General features: G+C 35.5%; 2 protein-coding genes across 3 annotated transcripts in view; one reads left to right on the forward strand and one right to left on the reverse strand.

Annotated features, from left to right (window-relative positions):
• The first annotated feature begins 590 nt into the window (after positions 1 to 590).
• Positions 591 to 8,075, forward strand: LOC134957989 (serine-rich adhesin for platelets-like). 2 transcript variants are annotated; one of them, XM_063940280.1, is made up of 6 exons: positions 591 to 1,711; positions 2,420 to 2,497; positions 3,943 to 4,407; positions 4,510 to 4,698; positions 4,843 to 6,707; positions 7,990 to 8,075. In XM_063940280.1, exons 1-5 carry the CDS (start codon positions 1,258 to 1,260, stop codon positions 6,696 to 6,698), a joined length of 3,042 nt encoding a protein of 1,013 aa, XP_063796350.1. In that variant the 5' UTR covers positions 591 to 1,257; the 3' UTR covers positions 6,699 to 6,707; positions 7,990 to 8,075. The 2 variants fall into 2 exon arrangements, with proteins under 2 accessions (XP_063796350.1, XP_063796351.1); XM_063940281.1 differs by having other exon boundaries at positions 1,003 to 1,711; positions 4,861 to 6,707.
• A 5,534-nt stretch (positions 8,076 to 13,609) lies between these two features.
• Positions 13,610 to 15,188, reverse strand: part of LOC134958802 (L-selectin-like) — a 383,508-nt gene continuing 381,929 nt past the window's right edge. The window contains exon 10 of the mRNA XM_063941524.1: positions 13,610 to 13,684. Within this exon, the coding sequence (XP_063797594.1) occupies positions 13,610 to 13,684 (75 nt within the window). The remainder of the gene's footprint in view (positions 13,685 to 15,188) is intronic.

Genomic DNA, 15,188 nt, shown 5'->3' on the forward strand with positions numbered 1-15,188 from the left:
GAGACATCAGGGAAGCTCAATGCTTCCCCGATCACTGCTCTGCACCTCGCGCTGGCTCTGCCCCCCGACCTCACAGCAACTACTGCGGGCTGACGGGAGGTAAACACCCTGCGCATGCGCAAAGTGACCCTCCGCTGTACCCCGCGCATCGCTGGGAAGGACCGCTGGAGCAGACCTCACCGCAATAGCCCTAGACACCGCAGCGCATCGTCTTAAGGGTAAGTATACATTAATTGCTACTTATCACAGCTATACATCGCATCAAAGCAATGCGATGTGTAGTGATAAGTATCAATTATGTTTTCGTTTTCTGTATGAATAGACCCTTTAGTGACCATATTTGTCCACTCACACTTTTCACATCGCAGCTGAACACACCCATGGCCATCCCACTTAAAACACTGTTACTTGAGAAATAGTTATGCTGCTGATATTGATTTGGTATTGCCATGAGCGGTTATTTGTGCATTCAAGCAGTGCATACGCCCAGTGCGCTGCGTCCTGTGTCCGCAGTCACCGCCGCCTGCCCGCTCCCCGTCTGCAGCAGACGCCGTGGACTGTGTGGGCGTCCGCTGTAGCCGTCTCCAGTGACAGATACTAGAGGTCATTACTGACCTCTAGTGTCTGTACGTCGCTGCTATGGCAGAGATCTCATGACGTCTCTCCCATAGTGATCTATTCATGAAGCATTGAAAAGTGTGTTAAAGTGAGCCAGTGGAGAAGTTGTCCATGGCAACCAATCCGCTGATATGTATAATGTATAATGTAAAATATTTCATAAAAGAAAAAAAATATGAAAAAAAAAAATCTCAAACACGTTGTGATTCACAATGAAGGCAGGAAAGTGATCGTACCCTTATATTTGGTGTGAGCCGCAGGTGTTGAGAAAGCAGTAGGCTCCAGAGTTTAGAATCACAAATGTTACCCAAAGCATGCAGAGATTGTCCGTCTTGATTATGGAATAAGGCACAGCATGGCAAACCAACGCGTTTCTGGACTATGCTGTCCCTTTTTCAAGGTCTATATCAGGTTTGAATAATTTTAACATTGATGGGGAGAAACAGATGGTTTACTACCATCGATGGATGTTTCAAGGCTAGTGAATTATTTGGCATCTAAGTATCAGTGCATGGCTCCAGATAAATTGAAAACATAATTCTTAATTAATAAATGATTAATAGAAAAAAATTATAGAACATATATATAGAATTATTTAGTAAATCTTTGTCTTTATTTAGATTGTCTTAGTTTTAAAAAATGGCAGAGGGTGGTAGCAGAAAACGAACCTCACTTACTCAAGATGAAGCTGAAACATCTCACAGTCAGAAGAGTCACAGTGATGCTTCTCATGATGAATATGAATCTCCTGATGAAGGAAGCATCCACAGGGCCCCAAAGTTCACAGATGATGAAACAGACACCCTCATTGACCAAGTTATTCATCATACATGTCAGCTATTTGGTCCCGAAGCTTTTAATGTACACCAGAAATTTAAAAATAATACTTGGGAAGAAATAGCAAAATCTGTGTCTACAGCTCGAGATATACATCGAACTCCTGAAAGCTGCAAAAAGAGACTACGTGACTGTAAGAGGAAGACAAATCATAAAATAAAGTGTAGAAGAAAACTCCAAAAGGTTTGGGAGAAAAAACTAGAAGAGCACTTTAGAATGGTACAAGATGACGAGAGGCCACCCACTGGTTCCCAGGGTAACTATTTTACAAACTATAAATATGTATATAACTATATCTAGATAGATAGATAGATAGATAGATAGATAGATAGATATATTAGCGTATTGTCCATGAAAAATATCAATCCACCAGATGTGTGTGTGTCTATATCTATATACACACAAACATAGGTGGAGTATGCCATAGCCCAATATCAATCAATAAAATAAAAAATGTTTACACATATATTTTAATGGGAGAGTAAGATAGTGAAAAATTTGTTTTATGATGGCAAATGTGAAAATAATTATTTTAATACACAACATTATAAAGAAAATTACATAAATTGACCTTCAGGCTGTTTGTATAATGTGTATATGAAACAAATTAATTGTGTAAATATACACACACTTTGTTTAATGCACAAAGTATGTTAAAAAATTGTATAAAATGACCTTACGGGTTTGTGTATAATGTGTATATTAAACATAAATGCACTCTGTGCTTCAATTTGGACACCATCGCCATGCGATCTCATTATGATATGCAGTTAGTACAAATACTTTCAAATTGTATATCCAAATTAGTACCTGAACCCATCATTTAGGATAAGGTTTACTCAATGTGTGTGTGTGTGTGTGTGTGTGTGTGTGTGTGTGTGTGTGTGTGTGTGTGTGTGTGTGTGTGATATTAAAATGTTTAGTAACTGTAATATTTTTATTTTATTTTTTATATTTGCTAAAGAACTTAAGGTTGCTCAAGAAAAAAATCAAAAGAAAACACATAAGAAAAAGCAGAAGAATTTGGAAGAGCAACAGTCTGGTAAAAAATTTAAAACAAAAGTAAAAACGTTACAACTAAACAGTAAATAATGTTTGCAATATTGTATGATGTTATATCGTGAGTTATATAATAAATAGTTTATGTAAGATATTTCAAAATATAGTGCATATGAAAACATATACTGTTAATTTCTTTGTTCTATTGAGCCAAAATAAATACTTTGGTCATAATTAAAAATCAATGTAATTTTTTTTTTTAAATACATATATAATTATTAGCTGAAAAAAATAGTTAATTGCTAAGTAAATGCTAGTATAATCAAAATAAATTAATTAAATTAAAATCTCTTACTTATGTCTCTCGTTTTATCAACGAGATATACCAAAAGTTAACTGATTACTTTGTAATTGATTATCAATAATTACACTTATAAAGGACATTCTACGAACGCTGCTGCCGCCAATGGGTAAAATTGCAGGCGCAAAGGAGAATTATGCCATTCTTTGTCAGCCCAATCCTGCTGCTGATGCTACTCTTCTAAATGCTGTAAATGTGTGGACTACAGGCAACCCTCACTATGTTATATATGTAAGATATCCGAACTTAATTTTTTCATGTAGGAGGTCATTAGGTAGATAAACATTGATTGGGCTACTAAAAGTCAACATTTATTATGTAGACATGGTCATTAGATTGACATGAGAAATAAGTAGACCTGAGTCCAACCTTCTTAATTTAATTAGTTATTTTTCTTCCTATTTAAGGATCAACTTGGACAACAATTGGGAATGGGAACCTGCAAATAATACAGCGGTAGCTGAGCTAGGCACCTTACACAACACATCACTTAACGAGGAATGTGAGAACAAAAACAGAATTAAAAACCCATGTTGAAATTTTTTACTATATAACTAAGTACCGACAACCCTTCTCCATACACTTATGTCTTGTCACTATTCATCCACGCAAGGCCGACCAGTAATGATTTTTAACTGTCACCCCCTTACCGGCCACACAGATAAGTGTTAGAGCTTTGTATTAGACTCACCTTTTTTTTTTACAGATTTTTAGTCAAATATTTCCACAGTGTGTTGTAAATTGCTACCTACTTTCCTGAGTTAGCGTTGAACCTAAAAACATACACACATGCTATCTAGCATCTTATTCTAATTTTATAAACATGCCCTCCTACTGTAAAATAATATTGTGCTAGCTATAATGTTTTACCCTATGTTGTAGAAATAAATCAAAAATTGGATTAGAAGCTATATTATTGAGCCAAAAAGGCTTTTTTTCTGTTGTAATAAAATAATAATAATAAATATAATAAAATATTATATGTATTAAAAAATATTAGTAAAAAAATATAAGTAAATACATTTTATGCTTTACACAGTTTTATAATGCTAGAAATATTGTAATGTCTATCAAATATTATGTATTTATATGTATGCAATGTTAAATATACCTATTATTTATTTCAGGTTCCTTTACAACAATTTCAAGGAAAGTTTCTTTTTCTGAAACAAAAACAGTTATGACAGACAATTTTCCTCCAACTGCGGATGAACCATCAGTGATGCCACATATTTTAACATTGGACAATCCTTCCATGGTGGACGAACCATCAATGCTGCATCATGATGCAACAGCGGACCATGCTACCATGTTGGACCAACCATCAATGCTGCAACATACTTCGACAGTGGATGATACTTCCTTTGTGGCCGAACCATCAATGCTGAAACATTCGGCAAGAGTGGATGATCATTCCACGGCGGACCAAACATCAATGATGCAAGAATATTCTTCTGTGGTTCAAAGTTCCACTACGGTAGAGACTTCCACGGTAAATGAAACATCCATGAGGCAAGAACAATCAACAATGGATGATCCTTTCATGGAGGAAGAAAATTCAACCATGCTAAACCCTTTAATGTTAGATAAAGGTATTTATTTTGATCAATATAATTAAAATGTACTATCATTGATATTCAATATGGTTAAAAACTATGTTTAAGATTAATGGTATTTATCTATTATGTTTTAAGCCATAGAAAGCAACATGGTGACTGCCACACAGACACAGGATAACATTAATGAGGAGCCTGTATTGCACAGCCAGAAAAGTAATATTGATACAGAAGATACCAACCAGGTGGAATTGAATGCAGAGACTGCACATTCTAGTGTAATTGACCATGGTCTTCAAGACCAATTCCTGGACTCTACAAATCAAGGTAAATTTTTTTAATGTATAAAACATAGATTTTAATGAGATCCACTATCATTAATAGATACTGGTTTTTTTATAACTTGATTTTTTGGTTCTTCTAACTATACTTAATAAATTGTCTGTAAATTGATGTATTAACTGTACCTAGAACTTTTTATACACACAGAATGTGACGTTAGCAGATCACAAACCATTAGCCAACAGGATTCTTTAAAGGAAACCATGCAGCTAATTGAGAGGAATAGAAATGAAGAAATGAAAAAAATTGAACATCAAATAAATCAGCTGAATAATAATATACAGATTCTCAACACAACACAAAGACAACAGAATCAAGCACTTGTCACTCTTGCAAATTTTTACGATCATCTTGTTTCATCACAGAATGTGGCAGCAATCAACTACCAACAGATGCAGCACAGTATAAATCAAATGCTAGCATGGCAGTATGAGACTATTACCATCACACGCATGATTTCCACTTTCATGCAACTGTTGACAGAAGAAAGACAAAGAATGTCCAGATCAGATAATCCTTCTTGTATATCCAATGCTACAGCAGGAACCTTTGTATCCAGCTGTACACGTGGAGACTATGTAACAAGCTCTACACACAGAGAGTATGCAACGAGCGCTGCACCTGGAACCTATCTATACACCACTTTACCAGGAGAATCTGTATCCACCCCTGCAGCAGGAACAGATGTATCCACCACTTTACCAGGACCCTATGTATCCACCACTGCAACAGTAACCTATGTATCCACCACTTTACCAGTATACTCTGTATCCACTGCTGCAGCAAGTACCAATGTTTCCACCACTTTAACAGGACCATATGCATCCTACACTTTACCAGGACCCTATGTATCCACCACTGCAGCAGGACCCTATCTATCCACTACTTTAACAGGACCCTATGTATCCTCGACATTATCAGAACCCTATGTATCCATCCCTGCACCAAGACCCTATGTATCCACTACTTTAACAGGACCCTATGTATCCTCGACATTATCAGGACCCTATGTATCCATACGTGAAACAGGACCCTGTGTATCCTCCACTTTTGCAGGACCCTATGCATCCATCCCTGCACCAAGACCCTATGTATCCACCACTGCAACAGAACCCTATGTATGCACGACTGTAACAGGACACTATGTATCCTCAACTTTAGCAGAACCCTATGTATCCATCCCTGCATCAAGACCCTATGTATCCACTACTTTTACAGGACCCTATGTATCCTCCACTTCAGCAGGACCCTATGTATCCACCACTGCAACAGAACCCTCTGTATCCACGACTATAACAGGACACTATGTATCCTCAATTTTAGCAGAACCCTATGTATCCATCCCTGCATCAAGACCCTATGTATCCACTACTTTTACAGGACCCTATGTATCCTCCACTTCAGCAGGACCCTATGTATCCACCACTGCAACAGAACCCTCTGTATCCACGACTGTAACAGGACACTATGTATCCTCAATTTTAGCAGAACCCTATGTATCCATCCCTGCATCAAGACCCTATGTATCCACTACTTTTACAGGACCCTATGTATCCTCCACTTTATCAGGACCCTATGTATACAACAACTTACATGGAGACTATGTATCCACTGCTTATAGAGGCCTCAATGTATCCACCACTGCACCAGGGCCCTATTTATTGAAGCCAAAACCAGGACACTCAGAATCCACTACTGGACAAATTGCCTCAGAATCCACCGCTGACTCAGGACCCTCAGAATCCACCGCTGCAACAGGAAAGTATAAATCCACCGCTGCACCTGTACCCTCTGAATACAGCCCTGAAAACACAAATTTGAGAAGCATAGCTGTAGCATCAGAAGTGCATTCAAGATTGCAATTGGCTTATCGACCTAGCTCAAGCTATGATGAGAATATGGATCTTCGAGTCAGATTAGAGCGTGCAAATATTCAAATTCAACATTGGAAGAGACAGGAAGCTAACGATGAGGATGAAGCTTAAATATTAAAGGTAATTAATAAATGTATATAGATTGCATTATCAGATAACTAAATATGGTGAGACATATGTGCTATGCTTTTTTTGAAAAACGTAACATAAAAAATGTGTTTCCTCAAGATAACAAATGTGCCCTACTCAACGATCATCATCCTGCACTTAAAAAATCCTACATATAACACTAACATTTATTATTTTTAATTAGTTTTAGCCATAGGCTTCTTATTCAAATTGTGAGTTTGAATCACCAAACTCAATAGGAAACTAAGTTAATCCTACATTGATTTTCTATTGTAATTTTGTGTATGGTTTGTAAATTTTTCAAAAAAAAAACATCATTTGATTTACTTTGGATACAGTCTTAGCAGAGTGTTATAGGCTACAAGTTTAGACATCACAAGAGTGGAGTATAAGCAAAATGCTGGCATGTAGCATACAAATATCTTTGTTTTATGTAGAGGACCAGAGCTCTGGAAACACACATGTAGACAAAGTTGCCTGAAATATAAAAGGAAAACAAATAAAAAAAGAGTAAAGACATAAGGAAGAAGAGTGTTAAACAGGATATAATAAACTTTTAAATATATGTAGATATTTTCAAGTTATTTGGACAGAAATCTGTCCCTGAAGAAGGGGATTTTTAACAAAACATGTAGGCAATAAAGGGACACTTTTTGCATCATTGAATACGGCAGTGTGAGTGCAGCCGATTACCTTTCATCTACATAGTCATCTTATGCCAAGCTGACGAGGAGGTCACTGCAGCATATTGTATTTATTGTTTGGAGCACAGTACAAACTGACACTATATATATATATATATATATATATATATATATATATATATATATACATACATCAAACATCGGCACCGCAGACTAATAAATTAAACTCAGACATACGGCATTGCTTTGTCCAAGAAATGCATTCTTTCAGAATGTATTTTATTAGTCAGTAGTGCTTCCATTGAATGGTGATTTTTGCAATATTTTGGGGTTGTTTGGACATGATAATTTTGTCTGTGCCGTGAAACATAATTTATGATGGAACCCATTACTATAGTGCTTGTATATCTTTAACTTAACCATTGCTAATACAAATGATGGAAAAATCTTCGGTGCACTACTGATCTAGAGTCACAATGAGAAATATATATTGTAATATTTTATTATAATTAGGGTTGTTACCTTTAAACCTTGCATTTCTTTTAAAATGAAGACTACAGTTAAAGATAAGGTGGACAAAAGTATGGAAATTAACTTTCAAGAACTTACCTGTTTTACTTCATTTTTAGATATGTCACAAACGGTCTTGCGAGCCAGGGTGAAGGAACTGAAGACAGAGGGATACAGAGTCATCCATGTGTCCTGTTTGAAAAGACAAATCGATAATAGGAATATACTTTCTGAGATACTTCAAGTCGTGCATTCCTGAAAATGTTCTAAATTTATTTTGTTTTGTTTTGGTTTGTTCATGTTGGTGGGGTTCACATACTAATATGTTCAAGATAAAAATAGAGAAAATATATGTACAGACACATATTCCATATTACAGTGATTGTTCATGCATATATATATAATTTATATTCTAATAATATCCCAAAAAAATTATTGCAAGTTTTGTATTGTTAATAATTTGCATTTGCTTAACAATGCATTTATATATTCAAAAAATATATACAAAAGATTTGCGCTCTAAAATACACACACTATATGTAGTTGGATTCAGGCGGCTGCTCACCAGTTGTGGGCGGGCTGCCCCAACAATGGATCAAAGTGAGTGTGAAAAAAGAAAGAGTGGGAGCGCAGAATGAATCCAATATATTGTTTTATTTAAAATATTAATATGTCATCCACATAAAAATGCAGTACATGAACTAGCCTCAGAAAAAACAATTGATATTATATAAATGTAAACGAGACTGCCATATCTCCTGAACAAATATGAATAAAAAACCTTTAATAAACCCTAGTTAGGGCTGCATTAATGCTTCATGAAAATCAGCCGTGCGTCCACGAGCTGAAATGATTGTAAAAAGGAGACTGCTAAAAAGTGCCTCTGTTATAAGTCACTGTCCTCCTTATACACAATAGAATCTCATTGGTAGAGAGTGTCCCAGTACTGGACTTGCGGACAACCGTGCTGTAGTATTCTGTGGCAAATGGATAGTGATGGTCAAATTCTATTTGTGGTATATCACCTGATGTAGAAGCCTCTCCGTCAAAGGCGCTGTACTGAGCCGGGTTTGCTGGGGCTCTGTGCAGTGAACGTACAGCTGGTCTCGTCACCGGTGTACCATCCAGATGAACACGGTAGTTTAATTCTGCTGAAGGATGCTGTACCAGTCTGGATATGCAACAGTGTAAAAATACTGGAGCAGCAGATTCTCCGTCCGCTGGTGTAAAAATCCGTATTAATTGCGGCTACGGTCCACTCGATGCATGCGGCTCACAGGGTGTCAGGAGAATATAGCAGTCCAAATGAGGTCCTTCAAAGGAGTACCTTTGAAATGAAATAAAATTCATTTCCTTCTGATGAAACGGCCAGCGTTGTGGGACGAGAAACGCGTTAAGGTACTCCTTTGAAGTACCTCATTTGGACTGCTATATTCTCTTAACACCCTGTGACCCGCATGCATCCAGTGGACCGTAGCCGCAATTAATACAGATTTTTCCACCAGCGGACGGAGAATCTGCTGCTCCAGTATTTTTACACTGTTGCATATCCAGACTGGTACAGCATCCTTCAGCAGAATTAAACTACCGTGTTCATCTGGATGGTACACCGGTGACGAGACCAGCTGTACGTTCACTGCACAGAGCCCCAGCAAACCCGGCTCAGTACAGCGCCTTTGACGGAGAGGCTTCTACATCAGGTGATATACCACAAATAGAATTTGACCATCACTATCCATTTGCCACATAATACTACAGCACGGTTGTCCGCAAGTCCAGTACTGGGACACTCTCTACCAATGAGATTCTATTGTGTATAAGGAGGACAGTGACTTATAACAGAGGCACTTTTTAGCAGTCTCCTTTTTACAATCATTTCAGCTCGTGGACGCACGGCTGATTTTCATGAAGCATTAATGCAGCCCTAACTAGGGTTTATTAAAGGATTTTTATTCATATTTGTTCAGGAGATATGGCAGTCTCGTTTACATTTATATAATATCAATTGTTTTTTCTTAGGCTAGTTCATGTACTGCATTTTTATGTGGATGACATATTAATATTTTAAATAAAATAATATATTGGATTCATTCTGCGCTCCCACTATTTATATATTCTAATTGTATTTGCAATAATATTTGAATAGATTACCAATCGGAACATATTTGTGTGTTTAATGTACACATTACACAAATTTGCTTCCAAACTCGCAAAATAGTAAATTTTTAATATTGATATATAAAAAATTGGAATTGGAAATTAAAATTATGAAGGTAAGGATGGGATCAGATTAGCAAATATATATGGTTCTTTGATGGCGTAAACCATCTAGCCAATTGACGCTATCATCATTTCCCATGTTTCCCTCAAAGACATACACGCGTATGTATTTCCCACATATTGCGTCATTTAAGTTTTAGGGTGCTGTAAGTATGAGGAATAATAATAAAAACAATAAGCTAACATAGTATTTTCAATGAATAAAACTTTTATTTTCTAAAGGGTGAACTTTGAACAGGTTAACATATTATAACTGGTAATAGATTTATAAATAAATCTTGAAAAAAATATATTGTATATGTTTCTATAATAAAGATTAATAAGAATAATATCACCGCATCAGATTATGTTATGTAGGATCAAGATGGTTTTCATATTCTTTGTTGTGGATTCATTGTGGATCAAGTTTCTTTTCCTGTATTGAAAAAAAAATAGTCATACACTGTGTGCACAAACAATGATGATTCAATAAAAAAATTTAAAAAAGGAATTTTTTTTACGTGTTTTCTATATAATAATATAAAAACAAAAAAAAAATTTTTTTTCATATTTGTTAATCTAAGAGTAATTTTTTTTTAGTTTACATTAAGGGTAAAAATCTGTCAACTTTAATACCCAAACATTGAGAGATATTACACAGTTTTATTAGTATTGTATAATTTTATTATTGTACTATATTTTGGTAAATATACACAGTTTCTGAAGAAGATGTGGAAATACTATTGCCATCCTAATCTGACAGTGTTTATATTAATGATGGATAAAAATTAAGAACATTTGATTTTGGTTATTGTTTAAAATAATTCAATAGGAAAATGTTAAATATATTGCTGTCATAACAATATAGTTAAATATGATATTTTTTCAAATAAATATATTCAGTTGAATAATATTTTATTGTTATGTAATATTAACAATAGAGAGTGGATCCATACTAGGCATTTCCAAAGTTAGAGATATGGTCCTGTGTAGTAATATATATATTAGTGTATAGGTAAAGCAAATATGTTCATTTTAGATATGTTAATATTTTTAAAGGTACATGATTCCAGGATTCATGTTAGAAGTACAATTTAGTTTAGAATTATAATTAAATAAAAAAAAAGGAATGAATCTAAAAATGAAGATATGGATATCAGACATTTCAAAGGTCATAACAGTTAACAAGATTATGTAAGAAATAAATTAAAAATATTATTTAATGTATGTAATATGTTTTGTTAAGAGCTGATTAAAGTACGTAAACAGGCTAAATATAAAAATGATAAAAACTGTTTCAATAGGTATAGTTACCGCAAAACCAAATAATGAGGAGTCCTAATCAGCGGATTGCAGTTGATTGGAAGGGCAAACAAGATAACTAGTTTAGGTGAAAAAAAAATATAATTAACAATGTCAAGATTAAACTATTACATTAGAACAGATGATTAAGGTACATAAATAGAAGACAAATTATCTACATCAAATTGTTTTAAAATGCATATTACCTGGAAAGTAATAAGGAGAAAAAATCTTCTTTGGCTTGCAGATGATGATTGGGAGGTCAGAACAGTAAACTAATTTAAAAAAATTGAGTAAATATATTAGCAATGCAGAAAAGTTAGCAAATGTTTAGAATAGTTGATATGCACTTTGAAATTGTATACAATTTAGAGAGCAATATTAAGGGGGGTACTCATGGAGAGATCCATGGCTAAAATCTAATCAATCTGACTAGATTGATTAGATTTTCTGCACATATCACTCGTGTGTAGCCCCCTCTGCGATAGCGATGCGCGGTGACGAACATCGCTATCGCTGCTGCTAGATTGAGCCTGCATGCAGACCATTACAGTTACATCAATTTAGAGTTAGTGTCTACTATACTATATTGACATTTGTGTGCTAATAAATTCTTTATAATTTAAAAAAATAATCAAATTTAAGGGAAGGGGGTATTGCTTGTTTGAGAAATGAGGTGTAACAATGTAAGATTGTTATTAACCAATCATAATATTTAGTATGTTACATGCACAAGAAAACATTAATAATTTAATTAATACCTATCACTGTTTTGCATTTTTACAGTTTATACATAAATTAGAATTTATCTCATTGTGTTAAAAACAGTTATTTCATAAGGATAAGGCCAGGATAACACAGCATGTGTCTAAATGAGTTATGGAACCACAGCATACTGCATGCCTTTAAACTTTTTTTTTATTATAGTGATGCCAACACTGTGGCAGTGCATGCTGGGTAGTTTAGTTACACAGAAGTTGGTGAGACAAAGGTTGCCTAACCATTACCTAGTCCATGGTTTCCTTCGGCATTTTAAATACACCTCCCAGCAAGCATGGACAACATGTTTAAATATAATAAAAGCAAACCTGTGAGAGTGCATGCTGGGATGTTTATTTCAACAGCAAATGGAGAACCACAGCATGTACACCATGAATTAGGCAAATAAAAAAATCTAACCGTTGCAGTAAAAATAGGATTTCAAAAATGGTGCAACCAAATATATATATATATTTGTTTTGATATAGAAAATATTGTAAATCTGTTTGATAAACAATATAATTGTTTTAATTGAAGAATATTAATAAAATTTATGTTAAAATTAATGAAGGGAAACTTTATGAAAAACATTACATGGGTACAACTGTGCTAAACTGAAATGGGAAACCATTATATTTTAAATCTTTAAAATATAGCTAGAGATTTTTGATTGATGTATATTTTAGAATGGAAAACATAATGTAGAAAATACTTGAATAATAGTTAATTTCTATAATTATAAAAATTCTACTTACCAGTAATGATAGCACCCGAAAATTCAATATGTGAAAAGTGGTTTTTTTTTTATGGTATTTTAAATGATTGAAAGTCAACTAATGAAAAATAAACCATAGAAAATATGAAACTTAACTTTAAAATGAAAAAATAACTATGTTTAGAATTAGTTTTAAAGTTACTCCAACTTGAGATGGAAGGCAATGGCATTTAGAAATTCCATCAAATCTATGAAACCAAGTTGGGCAAAACATTTCTGTAGTGCATCTTCTCGAGCAGTATTTTCACGTTTGGTTGGTGTTCGGGCAACATTAAAGGTTACTTTTTCAATGAGCTTGGTGGTCATTTGTTGCTCCTTGTGAAGATAGGAGATAAGTTTGTAGACTCCAAACTTTTTCTCTCCCAGGAGAATATTCCATCTCCTGTGCCATCCTTCCAACTTATTTTGGGTCCTTGGAATCCCACCAACCATATTGTCATGCACTGACCACATGCATGGTGGAAACAGTGGGGGACATCTGTTTTGACTTCTGGTTCGTTCTCTAAGCCGCCCCAATATATATGTCTCCTCAAAATAAGTTACTAATGTAGCAGCATTAGGAGGCATTTCTGATTTTAATTGTTCAAATGCAGCAGGGATTTCGTCTGCTGGGAGGAAGGAAAGTGCCTGAAGGTTCCTAAGTTTCATAGCAAAAGCATGATCACGTCCATATTGTACAGATAAGCCACATGATTGAATTTTTCGCCAAATATTTTGACCTAAATGAAACAAGCAACACTTATGTGTGCTACTCGGAAAAACTTGTTTAGCTGCTTGTATTGCAGCATTCTCAAAATCTGTCAAAATGTAAAGAGGAGAAAATAGAATATCATATTCCTGTGCATAATCCTGTAGGTCTTCTAAAAAACGGATATAACAAACCTCACTTTTGCTACTAAGCAATCCATAGACCAGTGGGACGAAGCGTTGCGTACTGTCATCTGTGCCAACCATAGCATGAATTGAGTATATTTGTCTAAATAGGGTTGGACACGTTTTGAAAGTGCCATCCATTACCCAATACGGTGCCTCATGAAGCTTCCGCAAGTTAGCTTCTGTACTGAATAATAGTGTCCTTTCGTTGTGGAAAGTACTGTCCTTTCCAAGAAATTTTATCCCATCAATGTATTCCAAATTATGTGGGATATCAATATCATCGAGTGTGGTTGGCTCAGGTGGGCAATCCGCTCTCCTTACCCTTTTCACAAGTTTACGGAGGGATTCACTGTTAGGAAGACAGGCAGCACTAGTAGACGGCATTTGGGCAGTAACCGCTTGAATTATTACAGATGGTGGATCATTGGTATCCCTTGCACGTTGCTTTATTGATGCCTTGGCAATGGCAACATCTGTTTTTTCAGCCTTCGGAGTATGAGTATGTTCTCCATGAGTATTAAGTTGGTGCTGTCCTGCAACAATGGTCGTCTTTGCAAAACATGAACAAGGGCCGGTCTTCCTCTCTGTGCAGTGCCAATAGACGACATCACCACGCTGCTTGTTTTTTGCCAAAAGATATCCGTCTATGTTTAAGAGCATTCCTCTTGTAGAAGGAACCAAACGACATGAAGGTTCATCAGCCATAGTTGAAATACGAATGAGTACTTGATCAGAAGGCTGGATGAATGTCGATTATGTAGACCTGAGCTAAGAGTAACTCTTTATAGCATTTTGAAGAGGGAGGAGAGTTAAAATATATTCAAATGTAACCAATGGCCAAAACTTTAAATTTAAATAAGTGGGAGGGTTAAAATTAACAAATATTTTTTAAGGGTAAAACGTTGGGATATTGATTGGATTTAAATAAAAAACTTTTATTAGGATACATACCTATACTAGTATAAAATATAAAAAATGTATACTTAGAGAGGTTTGTCAATAATATATGGAGAGTGCCGTCATACGATTGTTCATGGTCCGGAATGAGACTTGTAGCGACACGCAATAGAAATAACTTTGTAGGTGCCAGAGTCTCATTAGAGGCACATAAAGGGGTACAGGGGGAGGTATGAGAAGAATGGGAGTGTACGTCCAGAAATAGAGGGGTGCGCAGGGATGGGTGGGGGGGGGGGGATAGTGTACCATGCAGGGAATGATTGGCGGCAGTGGGTAAAGGCTTGTGGGAGATTGGCGGGCAGCCTTGGACTTGTAGTTCCATGCTTTAGAGGAGGGTATTTGATTTGGAAATTAGCGGAGGAAGCTTTTCATTTTGGATGGATTGGGGGG

Source organism: Pseudophryne corroboree, chromosome 9 (assembly GCF_028390025.1).
Source record: "Pseudophryne corroboree isolate aPseCor3 chromosome 9, aPseCor3.hap2, whole genome shotgun sequence".
Taxonomy (NCBI): domain Eukaryota; kingdom Metazoa; phylum Chordata; class Amphibia; order Anura; family Myobatrachidae; genus Pseudophryne; species Pseudophryne corroboree.

What these genes read in the sequence shown, in the direction of transcription:
- LOC134957989 (XM_063940280.1), top strand. Translation starts at nt 1,258, where the DNA reads ATGGCAGAGGGTGGTAGCAGAAAACGAACCTCACTTACTCAAGATGAA. An exon ending in GCCACCCACTGGTTCCCAGG is followed by an intron (nt 1,712 to 2,419) that starts GTAACTATTTTA and finishes TATTTGCTAAAG; the next exon opens with AACTTAAGGTTGCTCAAGAA. An exon ending in CCTGGACTCTACAAATCAAG is followed by an intron (nt 4,699 to 4,842) that starts GTAAATTTTTTT and finishes AACTGTACCTAG; the next exon opens with AACTTTTTATACACACAGAA.